This window comes from Salmo salar, chromosome 21 (assembly GCF_965601325.2).
Source record: "Salmo salar chromosome 21, fSalSal1, whole genome shotgun sequence".
Taxonomy (NCBI): Eukaryota; Metazoa; Chordata; class Actinopteri; order Salmoniformes; family Salmonidae; genus Salmo; species Salmo salar.
The window spans coordinates 50,285,733-50,302,193 of record NC_138311.1 but is presented as its reverse complement, the minus strand read 5'-3'; the positions used below and the strand labels follow the sequence as shown (position 1 = coordinate 50,302,193).

At 42.1% G+C, this 16,461-nt stretch overlaps 1 protein-coding gene and 1 non-coding gene across 2 annotated transcripts; both read right to left on the bottom strand.

Moving 5' to 3' along the window:
- Positions 1-400: 400 nt before the first annotated feature.
- On the bottom strand, positions 401-4,540 carry LOC123729531 (trace amine-associated receptor 13c-like). Its single transcript, XM_045704402.2, has 2 exons — positions 4,432-4,540; positions 401-1,245 (listed from the first exon to the last, which is right to left on the bottom strand). Exons 1-2 carry the CDS (start codon positions 4,538-4,540, stop codon positions 401-403), a joined length of 954 nt encoding a protein of 317 aa, XP_045560358.2.
- On the bottom strand, positions 4,190-4,284 carry trnaa-agc (transfer RNA alanine (anticodon AGC)). The gene is made up of 2 exons: positions 4,246-4,284; positions 4,190-4,225 (listed from the first exon to the last, which is right to left on the bottom strand). It is a non-coding gene; the product is annotated as a tRNA-Ala (tRNA).
- Positions 4,541-16,461: the final 11,921 nt, after the last annotated feature.

The window sequence follows — 16,461 nt, the reverse complement described above, 5'->3', positions numbered from 1 at the left end:
ATATGATTCATGACTTCCTCAAAATGTACTTTTAGAATACTTCCATACTATTTACCATTAAATAACATGGAACAACCACAGACTTTGGTATTTGTAATATACAACCCACAATTACTTCAATGTCTTTTATAAATGTTGTAAAAAAAACATAATTTCACCTTTACTGAACTAGGCAAGTCAGTGAAGAACAAATTCTTATAAAACAAGCTTATGCTTTCTCCAAGTCATTCCATTCCAATCCAGCTAAATCATTCTGTATCAACACCACATGTATCTATGACGAGAACACTGAGATATGTAATGTCAGTGTATTGTTACATGAAAGAAGCAATTACAACAATTGAATAACATTAGTATATCTAACCTATGTTTGTCAAATTTAGGAATAAAAACATAGGAACTATGAACGCCTTAACTTCAGAGTTAAAATTTGTTTAGCTGTCACTTTGAACCATGGATAAAAGAAAGCATAAATTATTGGATTAATTAAGGAATTAACAAGTGGCAGAAAACTGATGAACAATGATAATAAATTGTCAATAAAAATGTGTACAAAAAATAAAATAAATAGAGATGGAATCCAACAAATGAGATAGTTGAAAACAACAATAGCTAGAGTTTTTGCTGCTTTTGTCTCAGACTTATTTGCCTGTACAGTTTTAACACCAGACACACTGGCAGCCTCTTTTGAAAACACCTTTCTGGCCTGTGATCTGGCCACCACAAAGATTTTCAAATAAAGTGTTATAATAATAGAGCACGGGACAACCATTGTAATTACAATATCAACGATATTACCCCAGATTGACCCTTCTACAGTAAAACATTCTTTCAAACACCTACTGGGTACCTGTACATTTATACATGTTTTTATAACAACAGCCTGGTAAATAATACAACAACACCAGGTAATGGATATACAACACATCATTCTTGTTATTGTTGATTTAGAGTGGTATAATAAGGGATCACACACAGCAACATAGCGATCAATAGATATCAAGACCAAATTGCCCAGAGATAAAGAAGTACATAAAAAAGCCATATAGAAATGAAAAGCACAGAAATATTTCCCAAAACCCCAGCATGATTCCATTATTGCTACAGTCGTTACTGGTATCACAATCAGTCCCACCAAGAAATCTGACACAGCCAGAGAGAGGATGAGCAGGTTGGTTGGAGTGTGGAGCTGCTTGAAGTGAGAGATGGAGATGATCACCAGTATGTTCAAAAATACTGTAACTGCTGAAAACAATGAGAAGAAGATGTACAGTGCTGTGTTGATAGATGTTGATGGCAAAGCCTTTCTGCAAGAAGAGTTTCTGTCTTGAAAACAGTATTGAACGTCTTCATGATTCTCCATTTGTAATAAAGGGTCAAAATGCTGAGGTTCTGCTCCTGCTTGGTCTTGTGTGTGATCCTGTCAGGTCCGCCTTCTGACAACCTCTGAGCTCTGCCTCTCTATTTATCCCATAGTGACAAACAGATACTCTCCTCCCTGTAGTGTCTCTGCACACACACACACACACACACACACACACACACACACACACACACACACACACACACACACACACACACACACACACACACACACACACACACACACACACACACACACACACACACACACACACACACACACACACCACCAACAACAACAACAAAACACACATAAGTGAAGACACAAATGAACAAATGGTTGGATAAACAAATCATTTGTGAAAACATGATGTAATGTATGACAGGATAGGATGTTGCTGTTGACTCCTGTCTTTCAGCCTTACTGACAGTTAGAGATGAGAAAAAAGGTACATTTTCTCAACTGAGCATTTTAATGGGGAAAATATAATATGGTTGATGTTTTGGTCACTGAAAGGCTATTTTACATGGGAAATAGGATAACTGTGCAGACTAACTGGTTTGGGTGATGTCAGTGCTCAGTTTGGAAAATAATCCACAACCTCAGGACACATGATGGCACACCACATGTCAGCTGGCCAGTGTGTAGGAAAGTTTACAGTAGGGAAGTTATTGAGATAGCATAAGTTTATGGTGTACACACTTTTAGAAAATGCAATACACCTGCCTTCCCTCGTCACGCCAATCAGCGATTTTTTTGACTTTTTTGGGCTCTGTTCCCCGCTGCTGCATTGATTGTCGTCTGTCTTTTTGTTACCCAGTTCTGACGCTATTCCTGTCCTGTTGCATGTCAGTTACAAATTAAATTTCAACTCCGTGTACCTGCTTCTCTTCTCCAGCATCATTCCTTACAGAGGTAGGGTTGCCATCTGTAGGAACACTATGAGGATCTGATCCCCCTGTCACTGGAGGATAAGGTGGAGTTGGCTTACACACTGCAGGAAGGTGCCTTATCGGGTCCTCTTCATCAGGAGCCAGGATGAACTCAGGTGAGAGAGTGAGATGACTCTGTTTGGAGACAGTTGTGGCCTTGGGAGTCCTGGGTACAGAGATAAGCTACGGCCAAATTGGCTCGCTCTGATGAGGCACAGAAAGTGTGCAGGACCCTTTCTGCCATCTGGTTGTCTGCCCTTGGGGGCACATAGCATCTGGGCATGGTTATGGTGGAGAGGTCTGAGAACAGACTTGCACATGTCTTCCATCTGCCCATCAGGTAGTACGTGGTCATCACAGCCCCTCCTACTAATCCCGAGTTTCTGTACAAGAACCTTTAGCTGGGTCATGAAAGGGAGGATGTAGCCTAAGGCATCATATTGGCTGGCCAGCACTCTGTACATTATCCTCAAGGTTTCTCTCTGGACAGGTTGTTGTTCGTAGCCGAGGGTGTCTGGCTAAAAGCTCAGGTCCGTAATTAGTTATTGTGGATCGATGGTGGTCTGGGAGAGCCATAGCTCACTGCTCTTTGACCTCCCTTCTGGAGGAAGGTGTTCCACAGAGGGCATGTTATTGGCCCATTGACTAACCTCGTACCCCCCGGAAAAGAGGCAGCAGCGCAGCCTGTCCACCAACAACTTTGCTTCGGTCCCCGTGGGTAGACTTGTGAGACCGTTGTCAACATAGAAGGCGTGCTAAACTGACTCCTGAACATCCGTATTGCCATCATGGTGGTCCCGAGAATATTTCTAGAGGGCGTAGATGGCGCAGCAGGGACTACACATTGTTCCGAAGGGTAGGACACGCCGTGCATAGGTCCTCGGCTCTGCTTTTCAGTCCAAACGAACCTGAGGAGTGCCTTGTCGGAGGGGAGAAGGTGCACCTGGTGAAGAATGCCTTTGATATCGCCGCCTAATGCCACTGTGTGGTGTTTAAACCGGAGGAGCATGCAGAGCAGGAAAGGGCCATGGGTTGGTCCTTGTAGTAGGCATTTATTCAAGATCTGACCATTGTGCTGACAGGAGCAGTTGAACACTAGGGTGTGACCTGCACAGCCCAATCAAGCAGCGGACAGCGACATGGCCTCACAGAGGGCCAGTACTGACTGGCTTGATGGAGACCAACAGGGGTGGAAGGTCAGACCCTAATAGAGGCTGTGCCCTGTGGATCTGTGGCAGCAGCAATTCCTTCAGGTGTGTGTACCTACTCTGAAGCATGTCAAACGGGGAGGTGTGCTCGGCGAACCAGAGACTGTCCGCTGTGAAAGCATTGTGGACTTGATACCGGTGCCACTGTCTACTTCAGGGGATATGATGAATGACAGAATATCTGCTTGCTTGTATTATAGTGTGACATATAATGCAAAGGCTCAGTACCTATGGTTCACCCTTTAACCCAAGGCAATAGGCAGCAGCAGGAAGACTGATGGAACTTTCAGAGCAATCATCAAGAACGGTATGTCTCCATTGCCTCCTCACCATGATGTAAGACAACTCTGACCACTCAACATCTCTCGTGGTGAGTGGTTTGGGTGGACTCATAAGGACACTCCTGTGGTATGACCCCATGTGGAACTATGAGGTGTAACTCCTTGCCGGTGTTGCTTGTCTTTTTTAGGGTGCATTTCTTTTGGGGAGTGTTTCGCCCCCACCTCCAGCAGCAGCCTTTAACTGAAATCCAATCCCTGACCTTCTCCCCCGAGAGCTGTTTGAACTCAGGACATGAGCCTACATTTACATTTTTACATTTTAGTCATTTAGCAGACACTCTTATCCAGAGCAACTTACAGTAGTGAATGCATACATTTCATACATTTTTTTTTTCTTTTCGTACTGGCCCCCCGTGGGAATCGAACCCACAACCCTGGCGTTGCAAACACCATGCTGGCATTGCTAACACCATGCTCTACCAACTGAGCCACAGGGAAGCCTAGGAAGTGTTCTTCCCATTCACAGGAAGGACTTTAGAATTTAAACTTGGGCTTTTTATGGTTTGATTGTTGCTGCTTGCCACGAGGAGAGCTGTAATTGGCTTGTTTGTGGTCAAGTTCACTGGTCAGGAACATGCTGGCAGTACCCAGGCACTGTGGTTCTTTCTGGTTAACCTCCCTCTTGTCCTGGTAGAGAACAGAAGCTGTCTGGGAGAGACTTTTGGCTCTTGCTCTCACCGTCAACCAGTCAGACATGTTCTGGAGGATAAAGGGTTGGCCTACTTCATCATAACAATGCTTTCCTACTTACTGTATGTAAGCCATTGAAGCAGACCTAAATGAATGTTTGTATTATTGTTGAGATTAGTAAAAATGCTAGGCAAATTTGCCATTCTAACATGGTATTGCTGGTATGACCCTCTTTTGGCTTCTCAACTGCCTGGTAGTGTTTGGATATTTCCAAAATAAACATCAAGTTGAAGAAAAAAACGATTTGAAATTCCTATTTGAGTTGTTAGTGATAGGAATATAAGATAAAAAATGTTTTTCAACATGTTTCTCAAGAAGAGACAGTTAAAGGGATAAAGAACCATGAACGCAAGGTTCTAATTGAACCTTTATAGCTCAATGAATAACCTTTTCCTTAGGTTCTATAAAGGTGCTTGGAACTGGTGACACGTTACCACTTATCAAAGCAATCAAATATTTAGATGGAGCTCCAAACAGAGGTTGTGTTTTTGAAAAACGTAGAGCAACATGCTAGCGTTAGAAGCCAGCCCTGCCATTCAAACGCAAAATCTCATACTGAAGTTCGTTAGACTTCCAATAGTCAAGACAACAAAATAATATTTGTAAGGATGGCCTTGCTAAACTACAGAACACATCATGGCATATGGCATTTTGCCAGTGCATAAGAAAGTTGACAGTCGGGCACTTTGTAATATGGCATAACTTTATGCTGTATGCACTAATGGCATACCATAGGAACATTACACAGACTTGTAAAAATGTCCTGAATTATGAAATAATTATTCAAGTTGAGGGAGACAGTTACATCATTGGGACACACAATATTTATCAGGCATCATCCTGCAGTATTCTGACACAATCATATTTTCTGTATAGTTTGTTGTTGCCTCAGATTCCAGAGGGACCTGTTAGCACTAACATACAAGGCTCTGAAATAATGAACAATATCACTCTAACAATTAAAGGTATCAAACAAGAACACACAAACATAAACACACACACACACACACACACACACACATTCATCTAGAACATTGTTATTTCATATTACATCAGCAAAACTCAACCTGTGCTATGTGACTGACATACAAAACTCTAAGGAATTCTACCAATTAAAGGTGTTCGAGACACAAATGCTTTACTCCAGGGGCCTAATAAAGCCCCAATACAGCATAAACATTCAAAGTGAACCTGACTACACCTCTATTGTAATTTGTGTGAGTACAACTTCCATTAGGCTTCAGTACAACCCTCACCTAAACTAGTCTTCCCTGCACAGGTCAAGAATCATGACTCTGTTACAGGTGGGATCTGAACCGTGGTATCCTGAGTGGAAAACAAACATCTTAATCAATAGTCCAAGAGGAAAGTCCCTCGTGGACTGAGGGTGACACTGATTTAGAAGTACCAGGCAGGGCTACCTCATCACGAGAGCATGAGTCAACTCACTGTTACACATTTTAGTAAATTAGTGATGGGGGGGGGTTGTGTCATTCATTATTACAAATCTAAGTCTTTGTGCGGGTGGGGGAGTGGGGATTGTTTGAAGAGAAACAATTCCAATTCAATTTCATAATATTGTGAATTTGGCTTTTACTACCGTAGCCCATAGAAACACATTGAATAACACATTCTGTCACACACTGATCAGTTTCACCTGTTTTTGTGATTGTTCCTGAGCCTGGCTGCCGCCCACGTTATCTGGGAGAGAAGCTGCCGGGAAGCTATCCAGTTCCGGCAGGACGCCCGCAGGGTGGCCGACTATGCGGTGGATTTCCGCACGTTGGCAGCGGAGAGTGCATGGACCAGGAAGCACTGTTCGACGTGTTCCTGCACGACATCTCACAGGAGGTTAACCTGTTATGGCTAGGGGGCAGTATTTTCACGGCTGGATAAAAAATGTACCCGATTTAATCTGGTTACTACTCTTGCCCAGTAACTAGAATATGCATATAATTATTGGCGTTGGATAGAAAACACTCCAAAGTTTCTAAAAATGTTTGAATGGTGTCTGTGAGTATAACAGAACTCAAATGGCAGGTCAAAACCTGAGAGATTCCTTTACAGGAAGTGGCCTGTCTGACCATTTCTTGAACTTCTTTGCCATCTCTATCTTTTACAAAGGATCTCTGCTCTAACGTGACACTTCCTACGTCTTCCATGGGCGCTCAGAGCCCGGGAAAAACATGAATGTCGTCATCCCAGCCCCAGGCTGAAACACATTATCGCCTTTCTCTAGTGGCCGATCAAGGGACTGTGGGCTTAGGCGCGTGCCCTGGCTGCCCCCGTCTTTGTGATTTTTCCTCTGTTTGCCGAAAAGGAGATTCCCGGTCGGAATATTATCGCTTTTTTACGAGATAAATTGCATAAAAATTGATTTTAAACAGCGGTTGACATGCTTCGAAGTACGGTAATGGAATATTTAGAATTTTTTTGTCACGAATTGCGCCATGCGCGCGACCCTGATTTACCATTTCGGATAGTGTCTGGGACGCACGAACAAAACGCCGCTATTCGGATATAACGATGGATTATTTTGGACCAAACCAACATTTGTTATTGAAGTAGCAGTCCTGGGAGTGCATTCTGACGAAGACAACAAAAGGTAATCAAACTTTTATAATAGTAAATCTGATATTGGTGAGTGCTAAACTTGCCGGGTGTCTAAATAGCTAGCCCGTGATGGCGGGCTATGTACTTAGAATATTGCAAAATGTGCTTTCACCAAAAAGCTATTTTAAAATCGGACATATCGAGTGCATAGAGGAGTTCTGTATCTATAATTCTTAAAATAATTGTTATGCTTTTTGTGAACGTTTATCGTGAGTAATTTAGTAAATTGTTAGCAAATTCCCCGGAAGTTTGCGGGGGGTATGCTAGTTCTGAACGTCACATGCTAATGTAAAAAGCTGGTTTTTGATATAAATATGAACTTGATTGAACAAAACATGCATGTATTGTATAACATAATGTCCTAGGTGTGTCATCTGATGAAGATCATCAAAGGTTAGTGCTGCATTTAGCTGTCTTCTGGGTTTTTGTGACATTATATGCTAGCTTGAAAAATGGGTGTCTGGTTATTTCTGTCTTGGTACTCTGCTGACATAATCTAATGTTTTGCTTTCGCTGTAAAGCCTTTTTGAAATCGGACAGTGTGGTTAGATAAAGGAGAGTCTTGTCTTTAAAATGCTGTGAAATAGTCATATGTTTGAAAAATTGAAGTTTTTGTATTTTTGAGGAATTTGTAATTCGTGCCACGCCTATCATTGGATATTGGAGCAGGTGTTCCGCTAGCGGAACGTCTAGATGTAAGAGGTTAATATGGATATGTGGGACGGTAGCGTCCCACCTGGCCAACATCCGGTGAAATGGCAGAGCGCCAAATTCAAATTAAATTACGATAAACATTAAACTTTCATTGCATCACAAGTGCAAAACATAACTTGTTGTTAATCCAGCCAAGGTGTCAGATTTCAAAAAGGCTTTATGGCGAAAGCAAACCATGCGATTATTTGATGACAGCGTCCAGCACACAAATGCATAACAAATCATTTTCAACCAGGGAGTTGCGACACGAAAGTCAGAAATAGCCATATAATATATGCCTTACCTTTGAAGATCTTCTTCTGTTGGCACTCCAAAATGTCCCAGAAACATCACAAATGGTCCTTTTGTTCGATAATGTCCTTCTTTATGTCCCAAAAATGTCAATTTATTTGGCGCGTTTGATTCAGAAATACACCGGTTTCAACTCGCCCAACATGCCTACAAAGTATCTAATAAGTTACCTGTAAACTTGGTCCAAACATTTCAAACAACGTTCCTAATCCTTCCTCAGGTATCCTAAAACGTAAATAATCGATAAAATTTAAGACAGGATAATCTGTTTTCAATACCGAAGAAAAATACCACGGAGCACGCTCCTGTGTACGCGCAATAAAAGACTTCAGCCATTCACAGTGACATGAACAATTTACAGCCGTACTTCTTCATTCAGCAAAAGAAAAACATCAACCAATTTCTAAAGACTGTTGACATCAAGTGGAAGCTATTGGAACTACAACCAGGGCCCTTATAAATCAGGATTCCCAATGAAAGGGAGTGGAAAACACAATGAGCTCAAAAATTATTTTCCCTGGATGGATTGTGCTCGGGGTTTCACCTGCCAAATCAGTTCTGTTATACTCACAGGCATTATTCTAACAGTTTTAGACACTTCAGAGTGTTTTCTATCCATATCTACTAATTATATGCATTTTCTAGTTTTTGGGCCTGAGTAGCTGGCAGTTTACTTTGGGCACTCTTTTCATCCAAAATTCCGAATACTGCCCCGTACCCTAAAAAAGTTAAGGACGAGCTTGCTGCTCGGGAGTTACCCACGGATCTTGACTCCCTCATCACTTTGACTATCCGCATCGATGGGCGATTGCGGGAACAACGGACGGAGAGGAAATTCAATTTCGCTCGCATGTCCAATGATTTCCACCTCATCCCGGAAATCCCCGACGGTCCCGTTGCGAGAGCACCCGAGGGTTCCCAACCTTCCTCAAGAGTCGCCGAAGACGGACGAGGCACTGTTTCCTGAGCCTATGCAACAAGACAGAGCTGGGCTGTCGCCAGCGGAACGGCAACACAGAATCAACACAAGGCGTTGTCTGTATTACGGGACTTTTGGTCATTTTGAGACTTGGCTCACCGGTAGGAGTAAGTACTCTGGTGGGCCATATGGAGAACTTTTCTGCTTCCCTTACATGGGGAAGGGGTTTCCAGTACCTGGTTGACTGGGAGAGTTATAGCCCAGAGGAGAGGTGCTGGGTCCCCACTAGAGACATCCTGGATTAAGCCCTCATTGTCGCCTTCTACCGCCGGCACCCCTGTCAACAAAGTATTTTCCATGGTAGGACGCCAGGTGGCGCCCCTAATCTGTTTCATCTGTTTTTGTGATTGTTGCCACCCCCCTGTGTATTTATACCTGTGTTCTCTGTTCTTCTGTTGCCAGTTCGTCTTGTTTGTCAAGTCAACCAGCATTTTTTGTCTCAGCTCCTGCTTTTCCCAGTGTCTTTTTCTCGCCCTCCTGGTTTTGACCCCTGCCTGTCCTGACTCTGAGCCCGACTGCCTGACCACTCTGCCTGCTCTGACCCTGAGCCTGCCTGCTGACATGTACCTTTGCCCCACATCTGGATTATTGACCTCTGCCTACCCTGACACTGAGCCTGCCTGCCGTCCAGTACCGTTGCCCCACCTCCGGTTTACTGACCCCTGCCTGCCTTGACCTGTCTTTTGCCTGCCCCTGTTGGATTATTAAACCGTTGTTAATTCAACGTTGTCTGCATCTGGGTCTTGTCTTCATACCTGATACATTAATAAATGGCAAAAAAAGACAGTCAAATAATAAATCATAAGGAACAAGGTTTTGAAGTGTCTGTCCTATATCTATGAGTGTCTGTCCTATATCTCTGTCCTAAATCAAATCTTTGGAAATATATATATATATATATATATATATATATATATATATATATATATATATATATATATATATATATATATATATATTTTTTTTTACACTTTTTGTGGGTAGGCACAAAACTACCTTCATACTGTCATTCATTTTTTTAACTGGTAACGGTTACCTTCAAATGAGTCCCGTGACACTTGTGGGGGTAGTACAGCAAAATGGAGAACGCCATGGTGTTCATGAGAATCTTCCATTTTCATATTAGCTTATAGCCTAAAAGGTTTGAAAGCTAAAAACAGAAGTTGGCACATCGACGGTAGCGACTTCAGACGAGTGATGTTGGGCTTGTGGGGTTTCGTAGAGCAAAACGGCCATAGAGTGGTTATATTAGTTTGTAGGCCAAACCGTTCGGACACTTCAGTCGTTTTTGTGAGAAGATCTTCAGGATGCCTCATGGTCTGCATAACACTGCTGTAGATCGGCCACCTTCCACCGCAGATTCGGAAGGCCGCCATATATCTCTAGCTTAAACTGACGGATTTTGACTGATTTTTGTATTGTGTTTCTTAGATTGACCCACTGGTGTGTCAATAGACTCTAGGGGATTTAATCAAGATATTAATGAAGAGGTAGGTTTTCAGACAACACCTCCCCTAACCTCACTCAAGTCTAAATCCTATACCCTTCGCTATAGTGTTTTAGAAAAATAACAAGCAACTTTCACAAATACAGAACTGAACTGTCAAATTTTTTATATGGCTTCTCTGGGTTGGCGTATCCTGATTTCATATGGCATAATCCAGGATCAACACAGCTAAACAATGATCCAGGATCAACGCAGATATATGACGATCCACAGTGGTGTAAAGTACTTAAGTAAAAATACTTTTTGGGGGGGTATCTGTACTTCAAAGAAATCATGCCGTCTGGAACGTGAAATTATTTATTATTTTACTTTTACTTTTGATACATAAGTATATTTTAGCAATTACATTTACTTTTGATACTAAAGTATATTTAAAACCAAATACATTTAGACTTTTACTCAAGTAGTATTTTACTGGGTGACTATCAATTTTACTTGAGTCCTTTTCTATTAAGGTATCTTTACTTTTACTCAAGTATGACAATTGGGTACTTTTTCCACCACTGACAATCCATGGATCAACACTGATATATGTTGATCCAGGATCAACACCGATATGACAATCTAAGATCAACAATGATATAGTGTGATCCAGGATCAACACAGATATAATACGATCGAGGATCAACACGGATATAATATGATCCAGGATCAATATTGACACATCTTACATGCTAAATGCTTGTTTCACAAATGCAGCACTGATTTCACTACTTGAATCAGGCCTCGGATAAGGCCTTTCCAAGTTGTTTAATCAAAGTAGATAGTTTGTCTTTCGAGATGTTACAACCTTCATACTGTAACCCTAATTGGTAGCACTTTATAATAACACATTGTAATATAGCGTTTATAGTGGATTAGTAAATAGTTTATGGTTTACCATTCATTAATAAATGTGTGAAGAACTAGCTTACTAGTTATCACGTATTAATACATGTGAGAATAACTAGCTTACTAACATTTACAGATGTGGGAGTAATGATAAATTAATTATGAATAAACAATTTACTAATCTGATACAAATGCTTTATTACAAGGTGTTATTTTAAAGTGTTACCAAATCTCTATATGTGACTCATTTCAGGAAACTATACATAAGTCGCACGTCACTACTTCACAGGAGAGGCATTTGAACATGAACATTTATTTTTTATCAAAATGTGTTTTTTGGCAGAAATGCCTTCTGGAACATGTGAACTTTCATGTGCCTTAATAACAAAGGTGTATGCTATCTGTAAATACCAAAAAATGTGTTAAATTACCAGCTTAGTTGCTTTCGCCATTGAAAATATCAGGAACCTTCCCGCTCGCCTTGATTGTCTGAGAAATTGGATGGGCTGGACATGGCGAGAGATGAGTTTCGATTGGTCTGCCATGTAGCATAGCTTCTGTCTATAACATGAGCTGTTCAGTATGTGTAGATAATCCTTCCTACCTCTGCTTTTTTGAAAGATATCATGAAGAACTGCAAAAGTGTTGCTACTGCACTCCAGTATCTGGAAGACGATTGTGCCATGTTGACTCCTCTGATTCTAAAAATTATTCAGACGATTAGGAAATCCCTGATTCAGGTAAAAACGTTTTCATTGAACCAGATATTGTGGAGTTTTCTGATGACAATTATGGCAAAGGAACGACAATCAACAGTGTTCTTGTCATGGAAGAAGTTGAACGAGATGCCAGGTGGAAGCAGAATATGATAGCTAAGGGGATGGAGAAAAATTATAGCGTTTGATTGCAAATATGCAGAGGGGTTTAAAAAGAGAACACAGAAGGCTGTTGTATAAAACACCTGTCTCTGGATTAGATCGTCAAACTAAGGGCATCCATGACAGAGAGGGAGAAGAACAGAGAGGGAGAAGAATCCATGTACAGTTTATGGGTAAGAGTCTAGCTAGCTAAATTTTCATATAGTATACATTTCTAATTTTGTCAGAAAGTCGTTTTCATTGCTGACTTGCTAGCAAACGTTACATGTATGATCTGTGTAGCAGATCATCTCAAAAGTAAATTTGCATTGCTAGTTATAGTCTAATGTTAAACATAGTTGTTTAGCTTTAGCTTCCTGGAGAATCATGCATTATGGCTAGCTATGACAATCAGAATGGGTTGGGATTATTGCCACGTTCAAAACAACTGGGAACACGGAAATATCTGCCTTCCAACTTCGATGCTTTCAAGACAACTGGGAACTCTGAAAAAAACGCGCTCAGACTGGGAAAAATTTGGTTTGAACGGTCAACTAACTCAGAATTCCAACTTGGGAATTCCGGCCTCTTTCTAGAGCTTCAACTTTCTGAACTGAGGATCACTGATATCATGTTATATTTCCAAGTTCCCAGTTGTCTTGAAAGCACCAATAGGTTAACTGTTTAGCTAGATAGCTAGCTTCTTGTCTAAACAAAAGACTCCACTTCACCAGATGATTACATGACCAATCAAGTTAGCCAGATGTGTCTAGGGTTGATTCAGGTCATCTGTTGAATTTCATGAACGTGCATCTAGACAATATTGACCCAGCCAATTGGCAAGATTTTGCTGGTGCAAGTATACATTTCACTATACCGGATACATCTTCTCTATCCTGTATATGTGACTTTATTTTATTTGACATAGTGTGTGTTTACCAGAGACGGTAATGTTTATTTATTTTTTATTTCACCTTTATTTAACCAGGTAGGCCAGTTGAGAACAAGTTCTCATTTACAACTGCGACCTGGCCAAGATGAAGTAAAGCAGCGTGACACAAACAACAACATAGAGTTACACATGGAATAAACAAACGTACAGTCAATAACACAATAGAAAAGTCTATACACAGTGTGTGCAAATTAAGTAAGATTAGGAAGGTAAGGTAATAAATAGGCCACAGTGGCGAAATAATTACAATTTAGCAAATAAACACTGGAGTGATAGATGTGCAGAAGATGAATGTGCAAGTAGAGATACTGGGGTGCAAAGGAGCAAAAAAATGAAATAAATAACAATATGGGGATGAGATAGTTGGATGGGCTATTTAGAGATGGGCTATGTACAGGTGCAATGATCTGTAAGCTGTTCTGATAGCTAATGCTTAACAAGTTAGTGAGGGAGATATGAGTCTCCAGCTTCAGTGATTTTTCCAGTTCGTTCCAGTCATTGGCAGCAGAGAACTGGAAGGAAAGACGACCAAAGGGGGAATTGGCTTTGGGGGTGACCAGTGAGATATACCTGCTGGAGCGCGTGCTACGAGTGGGAGCTGCTATGGTGAGCAGTGGGCTGAGATAAGGCGGGGCTTTACCTAGCAGAGACTTGTAGATAACCTGTAGCCAGTGGGTTTGGCGACGAGTATGAAGCGAGGGCCAACCAACGAGAGCGTACAGGTCGCAATGGTGGGTAGTGTATGGGGCTTTGGTGACAAAACGGATGGAACTGTGGTAGACTGCATCCAGTTTGTTGAGTAGAGTGTTGGAGGCTATTTTATAGAAGATATCACCGAAGTCGAGGATCAGTAGGATGGTCAGTTTTACGAGGGTATGTTTGGCAGCATGAGTGAAGGATGCTTTGTTGCGATATAGGAAGCCGATTCTAGATTTAATTTTGGATTGGAGTTGCTTAATGCTAGTCTGGAAGGAGAGTTTACAGTCTAACCAGACACCCAGGTATTTGTAGTTGTCCACGTATTCTAAGTCAGAGCCGTCCAGAGTAGTGATGCTGGACGGGCGGGCAGGTGTGGGCAGCGATCGATTGAATAGCATGCATTTCGTTTTACTTGCATTTAAGAGCAGGTGGAGGTCACGGAAGGAGAGTTGTATGGCATTGAAGCTCATCTGGAGGTTAACACAGTGTCCAACGAATGGCCAGAGGTATACAGAATGGTGTCGTCTGCGTAGAGGGGGATCAAAGAGTCACCAGCAGCGAGAGCGACATCATTGATGTATACAGAGAAGAGAGTCAGCCCAAGAATTGAACCCTGTGGCACCCCCATAGAGACTGCCAGAGGTCCGGACAACAGGCCCTCCGATTTGACATACTGAACTCTATCGGAGAAGTAGTTGGTGAACCAAGCGAGGCAATCATTTGAGAAACCAAGGCTGTTGAGTCTGCCAATAAGAATGTTGTGATTGACGGAGTCGAAAGCCTTAGCCAGGTCAATGAATACGGCTGCACAGTAATATCTCTTATCGATGCCGGTTATGATATCGTTTAGGACCTTGCACGTTGTTGAGGTGCACCCATGACCAGCTCTGAAACCAGATTGCATAGCGGAGAAGGTACGGTGAGATTCGCAATGGTCGGTAATCTGTTTGTTAACTTGGCTTTCAAAGACCTTAGAAAGGCAGGGTAGTATAGATATAGGTCTTTTGCAGTTTGGGTCTAGAGTGTCTCCCCCTTTGAAGAGGTGGATGACAGCGGCAGCTTTCCAATCTATGGGAATCTCAGACAATACGAAAGAGAGTTTGAACAGGCTAGTAAAAAGGGTTGCAATAATTTTGGCAGATAATTTTAGAAAGAGAGGGCCCAGATTGTCTAGCCCGGCTGATTTGTAGGGGTCAAGATTTTGCAGTTCTTTCAGAACATCAGCTGTCTGGAATTGGGTAAAGGAGAAGTGGGGGAGGTTTGGGCGAGTTGCTGTGGGGAGCGCAGGGCTGTTGACCGGGGTAGGGGTAGCCGGGTGGAAAGCATGGCCAGCTGTAGAAAAATGCTTATTGAATTTCTCAATTATTGTGGATTTATCGGTAGAGACAGTGTTTGCTAGCCTCAGTGCAGTGGGCAGCTGGGAGGTGGTGCTCTTATTCTCCATGGACTTTACAGTGTCCCAGAACTTTTTTGATTTGGGCTACCGGATGCAAATTTCTGTTTGAAAAAGCTAGCCTTAGCTTTCCTAACTGCCTGTGTATATTTGTTCCTTAACTTCCCTAAAAAGTTGCATATCACAGGGGCTATTCGATGCTAATGCAGAACTCCACAGGATGTTTTTGTGCTGGTCAAGGGCAGACAGGTCTGGAGTGAACCAAGGGCTATATCTATTCCTAGTTCTACATTTTTTGAATGGAGCATGCTTATTTAAGATGGCGAGGAAGGCATTACCAGGCATCCTCTATTGACGAGATGAGGTTAATATAATTTCAGGATACACCGGCCAGGTCTATTAGAAAGGCCTGCTTGCAGAAGTGTTTTAGGGAGCGTCTGACAGTGATGAGGGGTGGTCGTTTGACCGCAGACCCATTGCGGATGCAGGCAATGAGGCAGTGATCGATGAGATCTTGGTTGAAAACAGCAGAGGTGTATTTTGAGAGGATTAGGATGATTAGTTAGGATGATTTCTATGAGGGTGCCCGTGTTTATGGATTTGCGGTTGTACCTGGTAGGTTCAATGATAATTTGTATGAGATTGAGGACATCAAGCTTAGATTGTAGGATGGCCAGGGTGTTATTAAGCATGTCCCAGTTTAGGTCACCTAGCAGCACGAGCTCAGAAGATAGATGGGGGGCAATCAATTCACATATGGTGTCCAGGGCACAGCTGGGGGCAGAGGGTGGTCTATAGAAAGCGGCAACGGTGAGAGACTTGTTTCTGGAAAGGTGCATTTTTAGAAGTAGAAGCTCAAATTGTTTTGGTACAGACCTAGATAGTAAGATAGAACTCTGCAGGCGGAAAATGTGATAGTTAGGGATGGTTTTGGTGGTTTTCCTAAGCCAGGATTCAGACAGGGCTAAGACATCCGGGTTGGCAGAATGTGCTAAAGCAGTGAATAAAGCAATCTTAGGAAGTAGGCTTCTAATGTTAACATGCATGAAACCAAGGATTTTACGGTTACAGAATTAAACAAATGAGAGCAC